The sequence below is a fragment of the Pan troglodytes genome, chromosome 10 (genome assembly GCF_028858775.2).
Source record: "Pan troglodytes isolate AG18354 chromosome 10, NHGRI_mPanTro3-v2.0_pri, whole genome shotgun sequence".
Classification (NCBI taxonomy): domain Eukaryota; kingdom Metazoa; phylum Chordata; class Mammalia; order Primates; family Hominidae; genus Pan; species Pan troglodytes.
Window position 1 is genome coordinate 139,835,549 of NC_072408.2, and position 24,387 is coordinate 139,859,935.

General features: G+C 48.4%; 1 protein-coding gene and 1 long non-coding RNA gene across 7 annotated transcripts in view; one reads left to right on the forward strand and one right to left on the reverse strand.

Annotated features, from left to right (window-relative positions):
* The window catches only part of ZNF605 (zinc finger protein 605), a 35,241-nt gene that overhangs the window by 5,665 nt on the left and 5,189 nt on the right, over window positions 1-24,387 (reverse strand). The window contains exons 1-4 of one of the 6 annotated variants that reach the window (XM_063785333.1): window positions 17,835-17,922; window positions 10,795-10,932; window positions 3,524-3,644; window positions 3,202-3,294 (exon numbers count right to left, since the gene is read on the reverse strand). In XM_063785333.1, coding sequence (XP_063641403.1) covers window positions 3,202-3,294; window positions 3,524-3,644; window positions 10,795-10,905 — 325 coding nt within the window. In that variant the 5' untranslated portion in view covers window positions 10,906-10,932; window positions 17,835-17,922. Of the gene's footprint in view, window positions 1-3,201; window positions 3,295-3,523; window positions 3,645-10,794; window positions 10,933-17,738; window positions 17,773-17,834; window positions 18,012-20,351; window positions 20,475-24,387 lie in introns of those variants that run through there. The other 5 variants (XM_054663874.2, XM_063785334.1, XM_016924741.4 and 2 more) reach the window with 5 other exon arrangements.
* On the forward strand, window positions 10,311-17,968 carry LOC129136569 (uncharacterized). The gene is made up of 2 exons (XR_008538407.2): window positions 10,311-12,121; window positions 14,572-17,968. It is a non-coding gene; the product is annotated as an uncharacterized LOC129136569 (long non-coding RNA).

Below are 24,387 nucleotides of genomic sequence, written 5' to 3' on the forward strand. Positions count from 1 at the left end.
TTTGAAGATCAAAAGCAAGAGTCATATGTAGACAAGTGCGAGATCCACTTGAAGAGTTTACAGAAAATTGTTTTATAAGATGTGGGAAAAAAGAAAAACAATACTTTTAAATTAAAATCAAATCAAGATGAGATTAAAAATATGTCTATCCAGGCCGGGTGCGGTGGCTCACGTCTGTAATCCCAGCACTTTGGGAGGCCGAGGCAGGCAGATCACGAGGTCAAGGGATCGAGACCAGCCTGGCCAACATGGTGAAACCCCATTTCTACTAAAAATACAACAAATAGCTGGGCGTGGTGGTGTGCGCCTGTAATCCCAGCTACTTGGGAGGCTGAGGCAGGAGAATCGCTTGAACCCGGGAGTCGGAGGTTGTAGTGAGCTGAGATCGTGCCACTGCACTCCAGCGTGGCAACAGAGCGAGACTCCGTCTCAAAATAAATAAATAAATAAATATGTCTATCCAAATTAATGGATTAAATGATAAACAATAATAAAGTAGTTTACGTACAGGCTTAAAAGTAGTATTTGGTGATTTTTTAGAGACAGGCTATCACTGTGTCGCCCAAGGAGTGACGAGGTAGGGTCATACCTCACTGCAGCTGCAAACTCCCAGGCTCAAGTGATCCTTCTGCCTCAGTCACACAAGTAGCTGAGACTGTAGGTGTGTGCCAGCATACCTGGCTAATTTTTAATATCCTTCTTGTAGAGATGGGGTCTTGCTATGTTGCCCAGGTGGGCCTGCAACTCCCAGCCTCAAGCAATACTCCTGTCTTGGCCTCCCAAAGCACTGGGATTACAGGCATGAGCCACCATGTCACACCCACCAAAATGTCATTCTGATGGCACACCAACAAATACCCTCTTTATTTCTTTCCTTCATAGTACTTATCAAATAGGTAATCCTCTTACTCGTGTCTCTCCCAGTAGGATGTAAACTGTATGAGTGTAGGGAACAGGTTTGTCTTTTTCACTAATGTACCCCCACTGCATAGCACATAACAAGCTCTCAATATAGGTAGGATAAATATTATTCACTTGTCATTGAGCTTCTAATATAGTTCCTTTTGGTATCATTAATCTTGGGAATTAATTTTGCACTTTAACACAAATGCTTCATGTTCAAATACTGCATCGCTAAATATTTTATGGTTTTATATTGTCTTCTAAATTAAAATCCTATAAAGTTATTTCATGACTCATTTCAATTCCTCTCATTCCACGTGAGAAGTGGTTCTAAATTAATAGGGGAACATAACATCTATCTTTACAGCTTTTCCAAACTGCACATACTCAGACCTAAACAACAATGGGAATGGTGCCCAGACATCTGTAACCCGAAATATTTCCCTGCTGTGCATTATGGCTCACACCTGTAATCTCAGTTTCCCTGCTGTGCATTATGGCTCTTCCTGTAATCCCAGCACTTGGGGAGGCCAAGGCGGGAGGATCACTTGAACCCAGAGTTTGAGACCAGCCTGGGCAACATAGTGAGACCCTGTCTCTCCAGAAAAACCAAATTTTTAAAAATTAGCTGGGTGTGGTGGTAGTCTCAGCTACTGGGGAGGCTGAAGTGGGAGGAGCTCATGAGTCCAGATAGGTTAAGGCTGCAGTAAGCTGTGACTGCGCCACTGTACTCCAACCTGCGTGACAAAGTGAGACCTTGTCTCAAAAAAATTTTTTAAATAAATATTTCCCAGGGTAGACGCTTAGATGGAAACTTTTCTACTGAAGGGACATCTGATAAACAAGACCTTTCCTTATCTGGGTCCATAATAACCAATTTTTAAAAATCAAAGAAGTGCATACCACAAATTCCACAGAGAACACAGACTACGTTACTGGCAATCTCTCTTTATGGGGAAAAAAATCTTAGGACTAGTTGTTTTAGGAATTTCAGATAATGTCCATCAGGCCTGAGTTACTATACTATAGATGCTACATGGATAGAGATTTCAGAGAAAGCTGTGAATCAAGGAACATTCACTGAAGTTGAAGAAAAGAGCTCAAAGTGAAAGAGTCTACCTGGGGAAAATGTACCATAATCAGAGGTACAGATGCAGAGAAAAATTTCAGAAGAGCGTGTGAGGAAGAATCTAGCTCAAATGGAGTTAATAATGACTCTTGAGCACAAATCTAGCTCAAATGGAGTTAATAATGACTCTTGAGCATAGAAAAATAAGTGGAGAGATAAGATGTTCCCATACCATGAGATTCTTCAACAAAAACGGAGATTAAATATCACACAGCAGGTAATGGGGACTTAAACCCACCTGACTATGTGATGGTATGAGAGAGAAGCTTTAGAGAAGTTAAACATCAAATGTACCAGAAAGATGCACTGGGAACTGACTTGAAAATCCTTAGTTTGTACAGAGGAAGGTAAGAAGCAAAATCTCCTTACTATGTTTAAGGTATTAGGGTTTTTTGTGTGTGTGTTTTTGTTTTTAGAGACAGGGTCTCACTCTGTTGCCTAGCACACCTAGCACACTGCAGCTTCCAGCTCCTTGGCTCAAGCAATCCTCCCACCTCAGCCTCCCAAGTAGCTGGCACTAGAGGTGCACACCACCATATTTGGCTGAATTATTATTATTATTGTTAGGTATTATTAGTAGTAGTAGATATGGGGTCTTGCTTTGTTGCGCAGGTTGGTCTCAAACTCCTGGCCTTAAGTGACTGTCGTGCCCTGCCCTCTCCCCAACCTCCACAGCATGAGGATTACAGTATGAGCTACTGCGCCCAGCCTAGATTTTCACTCTGTATCAGTGGGTTCATCTTCTACTCTCTGTGGTTTTAAAATAGAAATATATCAAATTAGAGGAAGAGAAGAAAAATAATAAATTAAAAGTTTGAAGTTTAAATAAACGCAAAGGCAATCAGTGTTATCTAAAAGAAGAAAAAAATTATGAATTCATAAAGAGAGCCTTAACTAAGAAAGTGGGGTTGTAAATGGCCACCAATCTATGCCACTGAATAAGAGGGATACATTTCATCATAAACTCCATGGAGAAAAGACACATCCCGATGTGGAGACCAGGTTATGGAGCACATCCATTAAAACTCATGTCACCAATCTTGAGTCAACTCTAAAGATTCAGGAACTTTAAACACAGTTTTATAAACAACACTTTAAAAGTGCCCACCTGTCATCAAAAACCTGAGATTAAATGTTCACTGTATCTCATAAACCTGATTATTCCTCACCTGAAAAGTTCTGATTTAGGATTTCTTGACCTATTATCCATGGATCTTGTTGTTCCAGTTTGAACATTGCATCAGGTTTGAGAATTTGAAAACCTGTCGATTGGAAACACAGAGGACTTGGACCTAACTGCCTGGGCTAAGAGTCTTAAATATGTAGAATGTTTTATTATAAAGGCTGCAAAATAAAGCAAGTGAATGAAAATCTTTCAATTCAGTATAAAAGTCAAATAATCTTTGACATGTAAAACTTACATCCAAAATAAACAAACACCTCACAGGCCAGTTACTGGCCATACACTAAGTTACATAAGAATGTTCTTACCCAAGAAAACCAGATTGCTATAGTTCTCCAACATCACATCTCTGTACAAGTTCTTCTGAGTAGGATTAAGTAGCTGCCATTCCTCCAACGTGAAATCCACAGCCACATCCTCAAATGATATCTGGAAAAGCATAATCCCTGTTAAACCTGAAGTGGTTCTCATTTGGTCTTGTGAAATACTTTCTTCTGTATTTGTGGTAGGTGGCCTCTAAGACGGCCCCAGTGACCTCTGACTCTGGTATTCATGCTTTTGCATAATCCTCCCCTCTTGACTGTGGGCTGGACTCACTGACTCATTGTCCTGAACAGAACAGGGAAACATGATGAGATGCCACTTCCAAGACTAGGTTAGAAAGAAATGCAACTTCTACCCTGGGCACTCTCTCTCTCTGGAGGAGTCTGGCTGCTGTGTTGTAAGGCCGCCATGTGGAAGCTCACGTGCCGTGGAACTGAGGCTTCCCAACAGCCACTGAGTGAGCCTGGAGGAGCCAGCTCCTTCCTCGCTGCAGCCCTTCTCAACACCTTCATCACTGCATCATGTGAGACCCTCAACCAGAACCAACTGGGCAAGTACCTGGCAGATTCCAAAACCCAGAAACAGATCAATGTTTGTTGTTTTCAGCCCTTGAGGTTTGGGGTAATTTGTGACACAATAATGAATAACCAATATAATCTAATATAATAAACATAATAATCTTGCATTATGCCTTGAGGAAGGAATGTTTTGAAAATATTTATCATTGTGAATTCATTCATCCATGTACCTATCCACTGAACAAGAAACCAGAATAGGTTGTCTTTAAACAATACAGTGGTTCTCAAAGAAGGTGCCACTAGTATTTGAGAACCATTCTTAGGTAAGGAATACTGTTCCATGCAGTTGAGCCCTTCAGCATGCCTGGCCTCTGTCTGCTAATGACAGTAATATCTCTCAGTCACTGGCTGGGCACGGTGGCTTACGCCTGTAATCTCAGCACTTTGGGAGGCTGAGGTGGGCGGATCACCTGAGGTCAGGAATTCAAGACCAGCCTGGCCAACATGGTGAAACCCCAACTCTATTAAACACACACACACACACATGCACACACACACAAATTAGCTGGGGGTGGTGGTGGGCGCCTGCAATCCCAGCTACTAGGGAGGCTGAGGCAGGAGAATCACTTGAACCTGAGAGGTGGAGGTTGCAGTGAGCCAAGATCGTGCACCTGCATGCAGCCTGGGCAACAGAGCAAGACTCTGTCTCAAATAAATAAATAAACAACAACAACAAAGACAAAAACACTCTCTTTCCTCTGGGAGTGATTCTGCTCCCAAGTAAGAACAACTGGCCAGCTATTTTAGGTATCTTCCAAAACACACATATTGAGCAATTAAGATTCCAGGAACCATCTGGGTGCGGTGGCTCACACCTGAAATCTCAGCACTTTGGGAGGCCAAGGTGGGTGGATCACCTGAGGTCAGGAGTTGGAGACCAGCCTGGCCAGCACTGTAAAACCCCATCTCTACTAAAAATACAAAAATCAGCCAAGTGTGGTGGTGTGTGCCTGTAATCCCAGCTACTCGGGAGGCTGAGACAGGAGAATAGCTTGAACCCAGAAGGTTGAGGTTGCAGTGAGCTGAGATTGTGCCGCTGCACTCCAGCCTGGTGACAGAGCAAGATTCCGTCTAAAAAAAAAAAGGATTCCAGGAACCATAACAGGTACTAGAAATTTAAAAATGAGTAGAAAAAAATCACATTCTCAAGTACCTTTCAGGCCAGAGTGAATAAGGTTACAGGGCTATGAAACTAGCATTTACAGAATATAGAGACAAAACGGGGATAAAAACACTGGATTTAACAACACTGGGTTAGGTGCTGTAAAGACAGTAAGGCTTATAAAGGGTCTTTAGAAAGTCCTGGTTACAGAGGGGGATGAGGAAAAGGACACTCTCAAGGCAGCAGCATGAGCAAAGGCATGGAAACAAAGTGTGTTTTCTGAGGGATGAAAGTTCAGGAATATAAGAGAGGGAGTGGGAGCGGTGGGAATGGTCCTGGCCTCTTTAAAAGGGAAAGTGGAAACCTAGAGAGGTAAGCAGAGGCCAGCCTTCAGTTGGACTCAGGTAAATTTGAGCATTCCAGTCCCAGCAGCTACAAGGGACACAGGAAAAAGGAGAAAAGCTTAGAATAAGCCCAAGCATAGGGGACTAATAGGTTATTTTCCCTCATAAAGCTGGAACACAAGGAGTGCTCTGTGTGTGGGTCAATGAAAAAAAAATCAAAGAAAATCAATTTCTTGCCTCAAATGTTAGTGTTACACAAAGAGGTCAAAAATTGTCCCTGAGAATTATAACAAGCTAGATTTATATGGGTGTGTGGGCTCAACTCCAGTATAGATGTGTTTTGCAAAAATCTTAAGCACAGAGAGTTCTGAAGTGTTTTTGAGGGGGCCATGCATTCAGGCATCCGGCAGAATCAAATGCAAATTCTATTTAGAGAAAGAGATCAAAATAATTCTCACAAATAAAGATTCAAGAAAAATGAGTACAGAGTAAAAGAGAAACCAGAATGCACACATAAAAAAAAAATCATCCAGGTGCGGTGGCTCATGCCTGTAACCCCAGCACTTTGGGAGGCCGAGGCAGGCAGATCACCTGGTCAGGAGTTTGAGACTAGCCCGGCCAACATAGTGAAACCCATCTCTACTAAAAGTACAAAAATTAACCGGGCGTATGCCTGTAATCCCAGCACTTTGGGAGGCCGAGGCAGGTGGATCACGAGGTCAGGAGATCGAGACCATCCTGGCTAACATGGTGAAACCCCATCTCTACTAAAAATACAAAAAAATTAGCCGGGCATGGTGGTGGGCGCCTGTAGTCCCAGCTACTCGGGAGGCTGAGGCAGGAGAATGGCGTGAACCCGGGAGGCGGAGGTTGCAATGAGCAGAGATCGTACCACTGGACTCCAGCCTGGGCGACAGAGTGAGACTCTGTCTCAAAAAAAAAAAAAAAATTAGCCGGGCGTGGTGGTGGGTGCCTGTAGTCCCAGCTACTCGGGAGGCTGAGGCAGGAGAATGGCGTGAACCCGGGAGGTGGAGCTTGCAGTGAGCCGAGATGGCGCTACTGCACTCCAGCCTGGGCGACAGAGCAAGACTCCATCTCAAAAAAAACCAAAAAAAACCAAACAGGAGTGGTATAAAAGACTTAGGATATTTGAACTGTCAGCACAGAATATAAAATAAATACATTTAATATATTCAAAGAAATGAGAGGTTAATGAAAGTACGAAAAATAATCAGAAGACTATAAAAATGAATAAGCAGATTTGAAAAAAATGGAATATAACTTCTAGAGATAAAATGCATAATAAGTAAAGTTAAGAAGTCAATGGAAGGGCTTAAGAGTAGATTAGGAAAAGATAAAGAGAGAATAAGTGAATTGGAAGATAGACCAGAAGAAATAATAAAGCAAAAGCTCAGAAATGGAAAATATAAAGCAACCCCAGCTACATGCTGCCTACGAAAGAGGCACATTTATATTCAAAATAGTTTAAACATAAAAGGACTCACATCACTTGATTTCAAGACTTCCTATGCAACCACAGTAATTAAGGCAGGATGGCATTTGTGAAAGGATAAAAACACAAGTTAATGGAACAGAACACAGAACTCAAAAATAAGCCCCTACAAATATACTGAATTGTTTCACAAAAGTACAAAAAGCAATTCTACAGTCTTTGTGACAAATAATGTCTCAACAATTTTATACTCATAAGCAAAAGGGATCTCAACACATACCTCACACCTTATATCAAAACTAACTGAAAATGGATCACAGACCTAAACATAAAAAACTATAAAACTTTTAGAAGAAAACCAAAGAAAACCTGTGTGACTTTGGGTTTGGCAATGAGTTAGATACAACACCAAAAGCCTGATCAATTTAAGAAAAAAATTTGATAAATTGGACTTTTTCAAAATTAAGAACTTTTGCTCTGTGAAAGACAATGTTAAGAGAAAGAGAAGGCACGGCACAGACTAAGAGAAAATTATTTGCAAATTCCATACTTGCTAAAGCACTCATATCCAGGATATAAAGAACTCTTACTAAGAAAATAACCTCATTTTAAAAATTAACAAGATATCTTGACATTTCACCAAAGAAAATATATGGAAGGTGGCTGGGCGCGGTGGCTCATGCCTGTAATCCCAGCATTTTGGGAGGCTGAGGCAGGCGGATCACCTGAGGTCAGGAGTTCAAGACCAGCCTGGCCAACATGGTGAAACCCCATTTCTACTAAAAATACAAAAATTAGCCAGGCATGGTGACACGCACCTGTAATCCTACCTACTGGGGAGGCTAAGGGAGGATAATTGCTTGAACCCAGGAGGCAGAGGTTGCAGTGAGCCGAAATCGTGCCATTGCACTCCAGTCTGGGCGACAAGAATGAAACTCTGTCTCAAAAAAAAAAAAAAAAAAAGAAAATGTATGGATGGAAAGTAAATATATGAAAAGATGTTCACTATATCTGTCAAAAGGTGAATGCAAATTAAAACTATAATGAAAAACTACTATGTACTTATTAGAAGGCTAAAACTAAACACACACACACACAGACACACACACACACACACACCCCTGACAAATATCTGTGAGGACTCAGAGCAAGAGCAACTGTCATTCATTGTGGTGGGAATGTAAAATGTACAGCAGCTTTTGAAAACATTTTGGCAGTTTCTTATAAAGTTGAACACAGACTTACCACACAACCCAGCAATTCCACTCCTAGGTGTTTACTCAAGTAGTGAACTGAAAACTTACATTCACCTGAAAATTTATATTCAAACCTATATGCAGATGAATGCTTTATTCAAAACTGCTAAAAAGTGGAAGCAACTAAGATGTCCTTCAATAAGTGAATGGATAGAGACTGTGGCCCATCCATACATGGGATAGTATTCAAGGGAATCACACGCCAAGAAAAAGGAAGAAACTACCCATAAGATATGAATGAATCTCAAAGGTATGCTGAGTGAGAAATGCCACCGTCAAAAGGTCACATATGTGATCCCATTTATTTATTTATTTATTTATTTATTTATTTATTTGAGATGGAGTCTCGCTCTGTCGCCCAGGCTGGAGTGCAGTGGCGCGATCTCGGCTCATGGCAAGCCCCGCCTCCTGGGTTCACGCCATTCTCCTGCCTCAGCCTCCCAAGTAGCTGGGACTACAGGCGCTTGCCACCACGCCCGGCTAACATTTTGTATTTTTAGTAGAGACGGGGTTTCACCCTGTTAGCCAGGATGGTCTCAATCTCCTGACCTTGTGATCCACCTGCCTCGGCCTCCCAAAGTGCTGGGATTACAGGCAAGAGCCACTGTGCCAGGCCGATCCCATTTATTTTTTTATTTTTATTTTTTATTTTTTTGAGACAGAATCTCACTCTGTTGCCCAGGCTGGGGTGAAGTGGCACGATCTCGACTCACTGCAACCTCTGCCTCCCGGGTTCTAGCGATTCTCCTGCCTCAGCCTCCCGAGTAGCTGGGATTACAGGCACACACCACCACACCCTGCTAATTTTTGTATTTTTAGTAGTGACGGGGTTTCTACATGTTGGTCAGGCTGGTCTCGAACTCCCGACCTCAGGTGATTTGCCCGCCTCAGCCTCCCAAAGTGCTGGTGAGAGGTGACAGCGTGCTGGCAGTCCTCAGAGCCCTCGCTTGCTCTCGGCACCTCCCCTGCCTGGGCTCCCACTTTGGTGGCATTTGAGGAGCCCTTCAGTCCCCCACTGCACTGTGGGAGCCCCTTTCTGGGCTGGCCAAGGCCGGAGCCCACTCCCTCAGCTTGCAGGGAGGTGTGGAGGGAGAGGCACGAGCGGGAACCGGGGCTGTGTCCGGCGCTTGCGGGCCAGCTGGAGTTCCAGGTGGGCGTGGTCTTGGTGGGCCCCGCACTGGGAGCAGCCAGCCAGCCCTGCTGGCCCCGGGCAATGGGGGACTTAGCACCCGGGCCAGTGGCTGCGGAGGGTGTACTGAGTCCCCCAGCAGTGCTGGCCCACCGGCGCTGCGCTGGATTTCTCACCGAGCCTTAGCTGCCTCCCCGCGGGGCAGGGCTGGGGACCTGCAGCCTGCCATGCCTGAGCCTCCCACCCACTCCATGGGCTCCTGTGCGGCCCGAGCCTCCCCGACGAGCACCACCCCCTGCTCCACGGCGCCCAGCCCCATCGACCATCCAAGGGCTGAGGAATGCGAGCGCACGGCGCGGGACTGCCAGGCAGCTCCACCTGCAGCCCCGGTGCGGGATCCACTAGGTGAAGCCAGCTGGGCTCCTGAGTCTGGTGGGGACGTGGAGAGTCTTTATATCTAGCTCAGGGATTGTAAATACACCAATCAGCACCCTGTGTTTAGCTCAAGGTTTGTGAGTGCACCAATCGACACTCTGTATCTAGCTGCTGGTGAGGACGTGGAGAACCTTTATGTCTAGCTCAGGGATTGTAAATACACCAATGGGCACTCTGTATCTAGCTCAAGGTTTGTAAACACACCAATCAGCACCCTGTGTTTAGCTCAAGGTTTGTGAATGCACCAATCGACACTCTGTATCTAGCTGCTCTGGTGGGGCCTTGGAGAAGCTGTGTGTGGAAACTCTGTATCTAACTAATCTGATGGGGACATGGAGAACCTTTGTATCTAGCTCAGGGATTGTAAACGCACCAATCAGCGCCCTGACAAAACAGGCCACTCAGCTCTACCAATCAGCAGGATGCGGGTGGGGCCAGATAAGAGAATAAAAGCAGGCTGCCCCAGCCAGCATTGGCAACCCGCTCGGGTTCCCTTCCACACTGTGGAAGCTTTGTTCTTTCGCTCTTTGCAATAAATCTTGCTACTGCTCACTCTTTGGGTCCACGCTGCTTTTATGAGCTGTAACACTCACCGCGAAGATCTGCAGCTTCACTCCTGAGCCCAGCAAGACCACAAACCCACCGGGAGGAACGAACAACTCCAGACACGCTGCCTTAAGAGCTGTAACACTCACCGCGAAGGTCTGCAGCTTCACTCCTGAGCCAGCGAGACCACGAACCCACCAGAAGGAAGAAACTCCAAACACATCCGAACAACAGAAGGTACAGACTCCAGACGCGCCACCCTAAGAGCTGTAACACTCACCGCGAGGGCCCGCGGCTTCATTCTTGAAGTCAGTGAGACCAAGAACCCACCAGAAGGAAGAAACTCCGAACACATCTGAACATCAGAAGGGACAGACTCCAGACACGCCACCCTAAGAGCTGTAACACTCACCGTGAGGGTCCGCGGCTTCATTCTTGAAGTCAGTGAGACCAAGAACCCACCAATTCCGGACACACTGGGATTACAGGTGTGAGCCACTGTGCCTAGCCGACATAATTCCATTTATAGGACATTCTGGAAAAGGCAAAGCTGTAGTGACAGAGAACAGATAGTGGTGGCCAGGGATAAGGGATGCATGGCCACAGAGAGGCCGCACAGACTTCCTGTGTGGTGACGGAACCGTTCTGTCCTGACTGTGATGTTGATGACGTGAACTTGGACGTGTTTTAAAACTCCTCTGAGGAAGCTGGCTCCTGGTTAAAAAGGTCTGTGCGAAATTTCAGGCACAAACATAAACAATCACCAAGGCTTTACCCTGTGGGCCTCATAGAGGAAAACTGCCCTCCCCACAACAGACGTGGTGTACAGCCAACGTACTGTGGATGCTACAGGACTATGATGTGGTCCCCAGTCCTGAATGTATTGTTGATGCTGATGTCCCATCTATGTACACCCCTGCTAGCCTTTGCCCCAGTCCCTGATGGGAACTGCTGCAGTTAGGGCCGTTACAGAGCAGCATAGGAAGACTGAATCCACCCAACTCAGGCTATGGCTAGTTCCCTGGCCATTGGATCAGGCCACCGGCCAGCCTCAGACTGGCAGGTAAAACAAGGTTCCTGGTGGAGACAGGACTTTTTTTAAAAAAACTAATTTCAACTTTTTCTTTAGACTCACGAGTACATGTGCAGGTTTGTTTTGTGGGTTTACTGCGTAATGCTGAGGTTTGGGGTACGACTGATCCTGTCACCCAGGTGGTGAGCACAGAACCCAACAGGCTTCCCTCTTCCCTCCCTCCCTCCCCACGTTTGAGGTCCCCCGTGTCTACTGGTCCCATCTTCGTGTCCACGTGTACCCAGTGTTTTGCTCCCACTTATAAATAAGAACAGAGAACATTTGGTTTCCTGTTCCTGAGGACGAGACATTTAGATAAAAATCAGTTCTGCTCCTAAGAAGCATTTTGTTACCCATACGGGTGCTCACCAAAAAGACTCCGGTGCTGACCCAGGAAACACAACCACCCAACTGCACTTGCTAAATGCAGACTAAGATGTCTTCCACTCCGGAGCAAGCAGATATGTGACTGACCGCCTCATGGAGCCACGAGAAACGTCCCACAGAGATGCAGACATGGCCTAGACCGAGCCTCCGCGTGTGCTGCTTCTGCTCTCAGAAGACGGTGAACCACGGGAAACAGCTGTCCTGCTTTCCAGACTCTGGTCAAGGCTAGCACCGCCCAAAGGCAGATTCCCAGGTCAATCGGCCATGACATTCTCGGCAGGTAGGTCAATGTTTCGCTGTTTCCTTGTGGTTTGGCCCAGCTAACCCCACACATTCCACTGACTTGGGCCACACTATCCAGGCCCGACATGACCAGATCTGCTTCCCGTTCAGGTTTCCTGAGCGCACTGCATCTGAGCACAGCCCCAGTCCAAACTACACATCAGTAGGCCCAATCATGGGGCGTCTGAGGAACCGTATCGCTCACGAGCAACAGGGTAACTGACTGTTGTAACGGATAGCTTCGGTGGCTGCTGGGAGGGGACGAGATAACCGCAGCCTGGACTACGCAGCTCAGGCAAGAGGCCTCAGGCCTCACGCAGCCGTTCCCCGCGGGGCACTTCCCACGGGCACCTCCAGGCTGCCCTCCGTCACGCGTCCTTCTTCTCCAGGCTGCCCTCCATCACGCGTCCTTTTTCTCCAGGCTGCCCTCCATCACGCATCCTTCTTCTCCAGGCTGCCCTCCGTCACGCGTCCTTTTTCTCCAGGCTGCCCTCCGTCACGCTCCTTCTCCAGGCTGCCCTCCATCACGCGCCCTTTTCCAGGCTGCCCTCCATCACGCATCCTTCTTCTCCAGGCTGCCCTCCGTCACGCGTCCTTCTTCTCCGGGCTGCCCTCCATCTTGCACCCTTCTTCTCCAGGTTGCCCTCCATCACGCGCCCTTTTCCAGGCTGCCCTCCGTCACGCTCCTTCTCCAGGCTGCCCTCCATCACGCGTCCTTCTTCTCCAGGCTGCCCTCCATCACGCATCCTTCTTCTCCAGGCTGCCCTCCATCACGCGTCGTTCTTCTCCAGGCTGCCCTCCATCTTGCACCCTTCTTCTCCAGGCTGCCCTCCATCACGCGCCCTTTTCCAGGCTGCCCTCCGTCACGCTCCTTCTCCAGGCTGCCCTCCATCACGCGTCCTTCTTCTCCAGGCTGCCCTCCATCACGCATCCTTCTTCTCCAGGCTGCCCTCCATCACGCGTCGTTCTTCTCCAGGCTGCCCTCCATCTTGCACCCTTCTTCTCCAGGCTGCCCTCCATCACGCGTCCTTTTCCAGGCTGCCCTCCGTCACGCTCCTTCTCCAGGCTGCCCTCCATCACGCGTCCTTCTTCTCCAGGCTGCCCTCCATCACGCGTCCTTCTTCTCCAGGCTGCCCTCCATCACGCGTCCCTCTTCTCCAGGCTGCCCTCCATCACCCGTCCTTCTTCTCCAGGCTGCCCTCCATCACGCGTCCTTCTTCTCCAGGCTGCCCTCCATCACGCGTCCTTCTTCTCCAGGCTGCCCTCCATCACGCGTCCTTCTTCTCCGGGCTGCCCTCCATCTTGCACCCTTCTTCTCCAGGCTGCCCTCCATCACGCGTCCTTCTTCTCCGGGCTGCCCTCCGTCACGCGTCCCTCTTCTCCGGGCTGCCCTCCGTCACGCGTCCCTCTTCTCCGGGCTGCCCTCCATCATGCGTCCTTCTCCAGGCTGCCCTCCATCACGCTCCTTCTCCAGGCTGCCCTCCATCACGCGTCCCTCTTCTCCGGGCTGCCCTCTGTCACGCGTCCCTCTTCTCCGGGCTGCCCTCCATCATGCGTCCTTCTCCAGGCTGCCCTCCATCACGCGTCCCTCTTCTCCAGGCTGCCCTCCATCACGCGTCCTTCTTCTCCAGGCTGCCCTCCATCACGCGTCCTTCTTCTCCGGGCTGCCCTCCATCACGCGTCCTTCTTCTCCGGGCTGCCCTCCATCTTGCACCCTTCTTCTCCAGGCTGCCCTCCATCACGCGTCCTTCTTCTCCGGGCTGCCCTCCGTCACGCGTCCCTCTTCTCCGGGCTGCCCTCCGTCACGCGTCCCTCTTCTCCGGGCTGCCCTCCATCATGCGTCCTTCTCCAGGCTGCCCTCCATCACGCTCCTTCTCCAGGCTGCCCTCCATCACGCGTCCCTCTTCTCCGGGCTGCCCTCCGTCACGCGTCCCTCTTCTCCGGGCTGCCCTCCATCATGCGTCCTTCTCCAGGCTGCCCTCCATCACGCGTCCTTCTTCTCCAGGCTGCCCTCCGTCGCGCGTCCTTCTTCTCCAGGCTGCCCTCCGTCGCACGTCCTTCTTCTCCAGGCTGCCCTCCATCACGCACTCTTCTTCTCCAGTTACAGACACCTCAGACTCCACGGGGCATGGTGCAAGGCCCTTTCATCCCCTTTCTGAAGCCTCAAATAGACGGGAGATATGTAAACCTATTTTTAAACCTTTTAAAAGTTCAGGATTTTGTGCTCAACAATTCTTAAACATGATTTATCTTTTTGGTTATGTAAAAATATTTTGTCCCTCTTGTATACAACCTTTCCAGACAGCACGTATGAATGAAAACAGGAGACATTTTGTTCTTAAGTTTTGATTACTACATGGGACACACAGATAACAGAAAAACAAAACAAAACTGGCATCTGGGAGGCTCAGGGAAAGGGAAAAAATAATAATGATCTTTATTTTTCAGACCTGCTGCTAAAAGCTTTCTCCTCCTCCTAAAAAACCAAACACAAGAGCTCCTCTTGCTGCCTTTCCATGGACTGTGGCGGCTGTGGACTTGGACTGTCTGCTGAGCCCACACCTCGGCTTCCTCACGGTGCTGACGAGGAGAGGCAGGGGACTGCCTTGGCTCCTGGGCTCTGTGCAGAACTCCTCCAGAGACTGTCCACACTCTGATAAGGTGGGACTAACAAACTCATGTCATGGATAAACAGAATGGTTTGGTACTCAGTCCCAGGCAGGCCCTCTGAAGTCAAGGCCTAAACCCAATGATCCAGACTGGACAGAGGCCCGACGATGGGAAGCCACCTTGGATCCCTGTTAACCTCACAACCTGAGGCGTGTGTGCCTGGCTGGGGCACCTGACCTTGTGAATTCGTTGTTTCTAGGGGACCACGTGTGCCCTCTGGGATTGCACTCAGGACCTGTCTCAGCCTGGAAGACATTCAGGTCACGTTCAATTTCCTGGCCAGTGTTCTGCTGTGCCTGAATTGATGCCTCAGGCCAGGTAAAGAAGATTCACACAGATTCTTCTGTCTCTCCAGTGGGCTGTGGGGCGTCTTTCCTGGCATGGCAACTGCCGAGGTGACTGCTGAGGCCATGTTCAGTCCTCCAGGCCCGACCATCCTGCTTGAAATGGCGTCATAGCCATGGTCTGCTGTTGCCTCAGACGATTTACCTGGTTATTGTCACGGCCCGTCAAAGTCTGACCTATTGGGGTCCATGATGAGGTAGCCTGTTTCACACTTAGGTCCTAAAAAATCAAGGAGTGGAGTCAAGGAGTTCAGCTCCTGGTTAAATACCTGTAGTGCGGCCGGGCACGGTGGCTCACGTCTGTAATCCCCGCACTTTGGGAGACTGAGGTGGGTGGATCACAAGGTCAGGAAATTGAGACTATCCTGGCTAACACAGTGAAACCTCGTCTCTACTAAAAATACAAAAAAATTAGCCGGGTGTGGTGGCAGGCGCCTGTAGTCCCAGCTACTCGGGAGGCTGAGGCAGGAGAATGGTGTGAACCGGGGAGGCGGAGCTTGCAGTGAGCTGAGATTGTGCCACTGCACTCCAGTCTAGGCGAGAGAGCGAGACTCCATCTCAAAAAAAAAAAACAAAAAAACCTGTAGTGCATGTTCAGGTGTAAGCACAGGCAATTACCAAGGCTTTACCCAGCAGGCCTCAGGGGAAAACTGCCCTCCCAAGAGACTTGGTGCACGGCCAGCGCACTCTGGTCTTTGAGGGGAGCTGCAGTCAGGGGTCGTGATCTCACACATTTGCCCTTCTTACCCAGGCACCTGCACTCCAGTCTCCTGAGGCCTTTCTCAGGTGCTAATGCAAGACCTCCTCGTTGGGGTGGGGGAGAACCCTGAAGACACTTTTCCCCACTTTGACTCAGTACCTGGTACTTTTCTACTCCCAGCCCCTCCCTCCCTACCCCAGGGTCCAAAAAAATTGCTGGAGTTTTTTGTTCAGGGCTCCCTTGGCTGAGGGCAAAGAGACAATCCCCACATCTGCACTGATGCAACTGGCTCTTTGTCAGAAGCATTAGAACCAAAGCGACTCCATCTTGAGTGAGGGCGAGGGAAAATGAGGCTGGAGCTTGCTGGACAGCATTGCCAGGAGGTGAGGTATTCCTGGCCTCTAGATGTTTACGGTTAAGGGAACAGATTAGTAATGTGTACTAAACAGACCCATGTCTTGAGAACAAAACCGTTTCTAATTTTGCTTTAAAGATAATAATATTGATTCTTATAAAACATATTAAGAAAATCAATCCTTTGTCACAAACCCTTGTGGCTGAGCACATCTCCCTGTGACTGTCATTGTTGTTGTCCTACATGTCAACAAGCCTTGTACCTAGGGTGGGCGCCTTCCTCCTCCTGCTTTCCGGAATGCCCTGCTCTGCCTATGGAGTAGCCATCCTTTATTCCTTTACTTTTTTTTTTTTGAGACGGCGTCTTGCTCCGTCACCCAGGCTGGAGTGCAGTGGTGCCACTCCTGGCGTGGGACTGAACATCAAAAAAAGAAAATATCAGGAAGAAAGGAAAGGCAGGGAAAGGGTGAGAGGGGAGAGGCTGGCTAGGTGGTAAGAATTCCTCCGAAAGGTGAGGGGACACCACAGTCTGTTTCTTGAGTCAACAAAGTACGGAAACAGAGCTGAACGCAGATCCCTGCATGTCAGGCCTTTGCCAACAGAAGCGGCATTTCCATCCAAAACACATCAACATTCCAGGGGAGAGCATACTTATGGGGACCATTTGAAGGTTTCGTAATGATCAATTCTGCCAGGTGATTTAAGTTTCTTTCCTAAAACTGGAATCTAGGTAGGATGTGCAACCAAGACCCCATCTCAGTCCTCGAAGAAACTGTGTTCTGAATTCTTTCGATTCATGCCCTTAGCTGACATTGAGGAGCTCCAAGAAATAGTCCTAGGAAACCTGTTTGTTTATTACAAGGCTGCTATTTAGGATCTTACCACTATGCCAGGTACATGAATAATTATCAAAACATTTTCTTTATGTGTAATTATCGGAAGTATTTGCTTCTCCAGAGTAATCTGTCTGCTTTTTCCTTTTGACAAGAGGAACCCACGTTAACTATTCCTACTTCCCTTTCTGTTATGGCTTCTGGAAATAACAGAAAAGCTTGCAGTTCAACTCTGTAACAGGGAAGGATCCCATTTCTTATTGATCTCTTCCAACTTTAAGACTTTTGTATGATTCTTTTTCTCACTTTGTCACCCTGGCTGGAGTGCACTGATGCGATCTCAGCTCACTGCAGCCTCCATCTCCTGGGTTCAAGTGATTCTCATGCCTCAGCCTCCCGAGTAGCTGGGAGGCTAATTTTTGTATTTTCAGTAGAGACGGGGTTTTGCCATGTTGGCCAGGCTGGTCTCAAACTCCTGACCTCAAATGATCTGCCCTCCTTGGCCTCCCAAAGGGCTGGGATTACAGGCATGAGCCACCATGCCCAGCTGAGACTTTTGTATGTTTCTATAATCTACTTTGTGCTTCTTTGGACATCTTCTTTCCCAAGTTTATATTTTCTCTTATTTAAATGTATTTAGACCCTTCTGTGTGTTGCAGAGATTTCTGTAAGCCTCGTAACACCCACAAAACAGAGGATAAACCGATAACCCACCTGTGACTGGATCATTTTCATGAAACAGAGGATAAACCAATAACCCACCTGTGACTGGATCATTTTCATGAAACAGAGGGTAAACCGATAACCCACCTGTGACTGGATCATTTTCCGCTGCTCTTGGGAAATCTGCTGTTTTGTGACTTCTCTTAGTCCTGACACCCTGGAGTGGCCTCTGGTCAGTGGTCTGTAAACTGAGAATACATCCTTGGTCTTGTGGGCTCTTCTTTCTTATCTCACACGGATTGTCTTGTTCCAGAGGGCTATTGCCTGTGGATGCAGTGGACATTTTATTTTAGATGATCTAATTAATTTGGGAACCTAAATCTTGGTGTTCTCTTGCTGGGAGCTCAGATTATTTAAAGTCTCAAACTAGATGTTGGGTAGGCTCACACCAGGGCTAGCGGGTGGGAAGCAGGGTGGAATGTGAGCTACTAGCATGTCTCCGTCGGGTCTGACCTGCATCTAGGCCAGGTCTGCAGTACGCACGGAACTGAACAGCCCCGGCTCCACCCATAAATGCCAGATGGAAACCACTCCCCTGGCTGGTTCAAGCAGACACCTCCAGAGGAGCACCACTACCCCAAACTGCTCAGCACAGACATCATGAAGCTCTGGAAATGCCATGAGGACTTATCCATTTGGCAGCAATACTTCCTGGAGCACCTAAATCAAATTACTTGTGTTAAGTGCTACAGAGTAAAACGCAACTTACTTCTAGGCAGGGTGGTAAACAGAAAATGGACTTTAGACGGAGATGGATCAGCCCAGGAACAAAAGGAAAACATAGATCAGAGGAACTAATGTAAGAGTAAAAAAAGAAAAACAGACACCCCTGGGCAGACGCAGGCTGGGGTGGAGCTGAGGCGTGGGTTTGCGGCTGAGCAGGGCCTGGCTGCAGCCTACAGCAGATGGGAGACAGAGGGCGCAGCAAGACACAAGGCAGGGAATGTCTTACGTTGCCTCTTCCCCAGTTCACACCGGAACAGACACCGCCTGCACTTTCCTTCAGAAATCAGCAGTAACAGCCCAGCTGCTGGTTTCCAAGGGGTACCTGAGGCAGACCCCAGTCCCTGTGGAACTGAGGAATCATGGAGGGGTAAAGGCTGCTGCTGTTCTTTGGGTATTTTCTGACCTCCTGCCTCCAGCATCCCAGGGCTGGGAGTTGCGGGAATGGCAACTCACAAGCTGCCCAGAGTGGGGGCAGCTCACAGCTGGAAGAGGGGGCACAATTCCCAGGTCTACCCTCGGTCCTGGGCCCCTGAGCACCCCTCTGCTTCAACTCATCAGAAGCTTCAGAGACTAAAGCCTGGCCTTCAGCCCTTCCCTCACGCGCATCTCCAGACCACATGGGGGAGCAGCTGACACCCCGAGGGGAACGTGTGCTCACAGGCCTGGAAGGGCAAATACAGATTTAAAAGGAGGAAAAAATCCCTAATTTTCCCTCATGCAAAATACAGAAAGAGATTCACCCCCTTGGTTTTTGTTTTTTTTTTTTTTTTTTGAGGCAGAGTTTCGCTGTTGTAGCCCAGGCTGGAGTGCAATGGCATGATCTCGGCTCACTGCAACCTCCGCCTCCTGGGTTCAAGCGATTCTTCTGCCTCAGACTCCCAAGTAGCTGGGATTACAGGTGCCCACCATCACGCCTGGCTAATTTTTTTGTATTTTTAGTAGAGTTGGGGTTTCGCCATATTGGCCAGGCTAGTCTCGAACTCCTGACCTCAGGTGATCCGCCCACCTCAGCCTCCCAAAGTGCTGGGATTACAGATGTGAGCCACCACGCCCGGCCACATTTTTTTCTTTGAGACAGGGTCTTGCTCTGTCACCCAGGCTGGAGTGCAGTGGCATGATCTTGGCTCACCGTAGCCTCAACCTTCCTGGGCTCAGGTGAATTCTCCCACCACAGCCTCCTGAGTAGCTGGGACTATAGGTGTACGCCACCATCCCCAGCTAATTTTTGTATTTTTTGTAGAGACGGGGTTTTGCCTTATTGCCCAGGTTGGCCTTGAACTCCTGGGCTCAAGTGATCCACTGGCCTTGGCCTTCCAAAGTGCTGGGACTACAGGTGTGAGCCATTGTGTCTGGCCTCGTTTAATTTTTATTCAATAATAAAATTATTTTTTTTATTTTCTACTTTTGTGAAGAGGTCTTCTGGGTTGGCAGATTTTAGGTTTATTTCCCCAAATAATCAGGGAACTAAGTATAACCATTATCTTTAAAACTTTTTCAAAAGTTTTTTTTTTTTTTTTTGAGGTGGAGTTTCGCTCTTGTTGCCAGGGCTGGAGTGCAGTGGCGTGATCTCGGCTTACTGCAACCTCCGCCTCCAAACTTTTGGAGCCCTTAACCCTCCATGATTCCTCAGTTCCGCAGGGACTGGGGTCTGCCTCAGGTACCCCTTGGAAACCGACAGCCTGGGCTGTTACTGCTGATTTCTGAAGGAAAGTGCAGGCGGTATCTGTTCCAGTTTTAAAAACTTTTAAAACTTTTTCAAAGACCACAAACTGCACAAAAGATACCATCTTAGGCAGAAGATGGAAAAGACTGACCAAGATTTAAAATAAGCATAATGAACTCAAAAAGCACCACATCCTGGTACACACGAATGCTCACACTTTACATTTCTTCACTGCCCATGGACCAGGCCACTTAGATGAAGCCAGACACGGAATCAGAGCCAAAGAAATGAAGGACACGCAGCTGCACAGGGATGCTCTTTCCTTCATCAGAATGAGTCTGAAAAGAAATGTCCAAAAAAAGCTTCCTGTAAACTTGGGAGACAAGAGGGACGGAAATTCCACCTCACGTAACAATCCTGCCAAGCAACGTTTGTCCAGCACTTGCCGTCTACACCTGTGGAGCAAGTCCACGTGGCCCAGGAATGGTTGCCGAGCAGCTCTGGAGCTCCCAGGGCTGAAGCAGGTGACTCCCAAGCACACGGCAAGGGCCCCACAGGCAAGGGGCTAACCGGCTAGCCAGGAAGATAACAAGTGGCACGAGGCCAGTGGCACCTTTCCAGAAAGTGAGGTAAACTGAGCGAGAAGACCTACAGCAAGAGCCCTTTTCTCGTCTTTGTCTGTCTTCACTGTCCCACAGAAATAGAGTAAGCAATGACTGAAGTCTCCGCTCCCCTGCCTCAAATGAGGGAGGAAAGTTAGGACTGCATATTAGCAAATGGCCGGGTTTTGCCTCAGGGCAACTGAAAAAAAGAGTAGAGCCAGACGCCACTCCTCTGCGCGGTCTCCCACGTACCCCAGAGGCGGAGGGTTGGAGAATTAGACAAGGGTCGTTCCCAGGTGACCCCACGCTCAGGAACCCCACGGTGCACAGCCAGCAGCATCCACACCTGCAGGGCCCAGGAGGCGGGGACCAGCGTAGCTCACGCCTGGCACCTGCGGAAGCAGACATCAGCGTAGCTCACGCCTGGCACCTGCAGGGAGCAGGAGGCAGAGACCAGTGTAGCTCACGCCTGCTTGGTATCTGTTGGGGGAAAGGCTTATGGGGTGCCTGTATTAACTGGCCATAAAAATATGGGACAAGAAGTTGTGGAAAGCCACAAGAGGCCTCTGAGGAGGAAAGCCTTCTTATCGCCGTGATGTTCCCAGGCTCTGAGCGAGTTGCTCCATCATCCATAAACACTGTGTTCAAGGAGAAGGACACTCCTTTGAAGCATTGGAAGCCAGACGTGCAGGTTCCTAGTTAAGCCCACTCCCACTAGCTACTCTCTGGTAAGTTAAAAATAGGCTGTTTGAGCACAAAGGAGATTCATTTAAACCACCAGTGCTATAGATTACACGCATGATGGGCGCACTGCCTCCCTTTCACTGTTTCGCCCTGAACGTCTGCTGCTTAGCTGTAAGTGATGGTACTCAATCAATAGAGTGGAGACCAGAACCCTGCGCCTTTTGCAGCCTCCGATTTGCAATTGGCCCCCGGCCCTCACTCTTTATGCACTCTTAACCTGTCTCTTCTCATTCCTTTGTCGCCACCGGACTTTGGGTACCCTACGGGTGGTGCTGAGGCTGGTCCCCAACAGTATCTGCAGGGAGCAGGAGGCGGAGACCAGTGTAGCTCGCGCCTGGCATTGGCTCCCAAGTTCTTAATGTCTCCCTCTCTGTCATTAAGAGAATCAAGGTAAGACTCAGGTCACGAGGGGAGACAGGTCCCAGTGTCAACAGGGACAGTTAACAACCACAGTCTCTCTGGAAGCATTGGCTGAACTCTGGATTCTGACCCAAACCGTGGTGAACGGCAGAGCAAGGACACTGAGGTAGGAGGAATTCCTAGAAACGGCGGGAAAGGAGAGGCATGGCGCAGGCTTCGCCCGTTCGCAGCTGAAGTAGAGACAAAGGTCAGAGGCTCTAAGAGGACTCTTTCTAGTCCGCAGTGTGAAGGGTTTGCGGCTCGAGGCAGATTCTCGAGAAAAAACATCCTGGAAGAGCCCAGAGATTGGCATCCAAAGACGCAGCTCCTCCTGAGACGCCTGGGAGCTCCTTCAGGCTTGTGGCACAGAGGTCGGGGGCTCTACCATCTAGGAGGCCCAGAGAGAAGCCCTGACTACAAAGAGACCCCATAGTTACTGGCATCCAAACCTGGGGTCCCTGAGATCAAGGTCCCCCTGCCCTCCCGGAAGCTTCGAATTAGGTCAGACCCTTTTTGAGTGAATGCAGAAGGGACCTCCTCCGGCTGCTTCTCCAGCAAAGGGAACATCTTGTCGTCCTGAGTCCAAAAGCAGCCACCCTGGCCTCCCCCTTCAGAATCCTGAGTAATCCCTCTGCTCTCACATTCACACCGAAACTCTCACCCCACACACACTGATCTACAAGTAGACGCACACTCGGACATGCGCACACACTCACGGATGCACACACATGCACACGTACAGACACGCACATACATGCACAGACGTGCACATACACAGACATACACACACGCACACGTGCAGACATGCACACACACACGCACACACAGACACACTAATACACCCGTACATCACACACAGACGTGCACACACACTGATGCACACGTACACACACACAAAGACAGGCACACACAGACACCCTGAGTACATCGCACATACACTCACAGACACACACAGATACACAGGGACACACACAGTACACACAGACATGCACACACACTCAGACACACTGATACGTACATCACACATACACTCACAGACACAGGTACACAGGTACACAATACACACAAAGACATGCACACTCAGACACACTGATACACATGTACATCACACACAGACATGTACAGACATACTGATAACACACATCACAGACATGTACACAGATACATACATCATACACAGACATGTAACACACTGATACATCACACATACTCACAGACATGTACAGACACACTGATACACAAGTACATCACGCATACACTCACAGACACACACTGGTACGTAACGTATACACAGACACATAGACACAGACATGCACACACACTCAGACACACTGATACACATGTACATCACACATACACTCAGACACGTACATACAGACGCAGATGTACATCACACATACACACAGATACACATGTACACAGACACGTACACAGAATGCACACACTGATACACACGTACATCACACACACAGACACGTACACACAGATACACATGTACATCACACATATACGTACACACAGATACGTACATCACAGACACACTCACAGACATGTACACACAGATACGTATCTCATACATATACACACTCAGACATGCACACACAGATGCATACATATCTCACATATACACACAGACACGTACACACACACTGATGTACACGTACGTCACACACACATACACACACTGATGCACACGTATACCATACACAGACACGCACACACTCAGACAGATACACACGTTCGTATCACAGACACGTACAGATACACTGATGCACACGTACATCCCACATAACACAGACATGCACAAACTCACTGATATACACGTACATCACACATGCACACACAATGATACATACATGACATACACATGTACAACACATCACACAGACAAGTACACACACATTGATACACATGTACATCACGCATCACACATACACCACACACATACACATACACGCATACATCACACACATATACTCACACTCATACACACACACACTCATACACACATCACACACATTCAAACACATACGTACATCACACAATACACATTCCCACACACGCCTCACATTTTCACACATGTACATACATCACATACACACACGTTCACACACATCACACACACACAGTCTCATTTACCCGCTAGGAAAGCAGCATTTGCTGATTTCCTATTACACACCAGGCACTGTTCTGAGAACACGGGAAAGACCACTCAACAAGATGTACGGTGTCTCTGCCCTCTAGGGAAACAGCCAAGTAAATAAATGATTTCTGACTGTGAGCGCTCAGAAGAAATTTTAACTGTGGGCCAGGCGCGGTGGCTCACGCCTGTAATCCCAGCAATTTGGGAGGCCGAGGCGGTAGGCAGATCACTTGAGGTCAGGAGTTCGAGACCAGCCTGGCCAACATGGTGAAAACCCATCTTTACTAAAAATACAAAAAATTAGCTGGGCATGGTGGCGGGCACCTGTAATCCCAGCTACTGGGGGCGTTGAGGCAGAAGAAT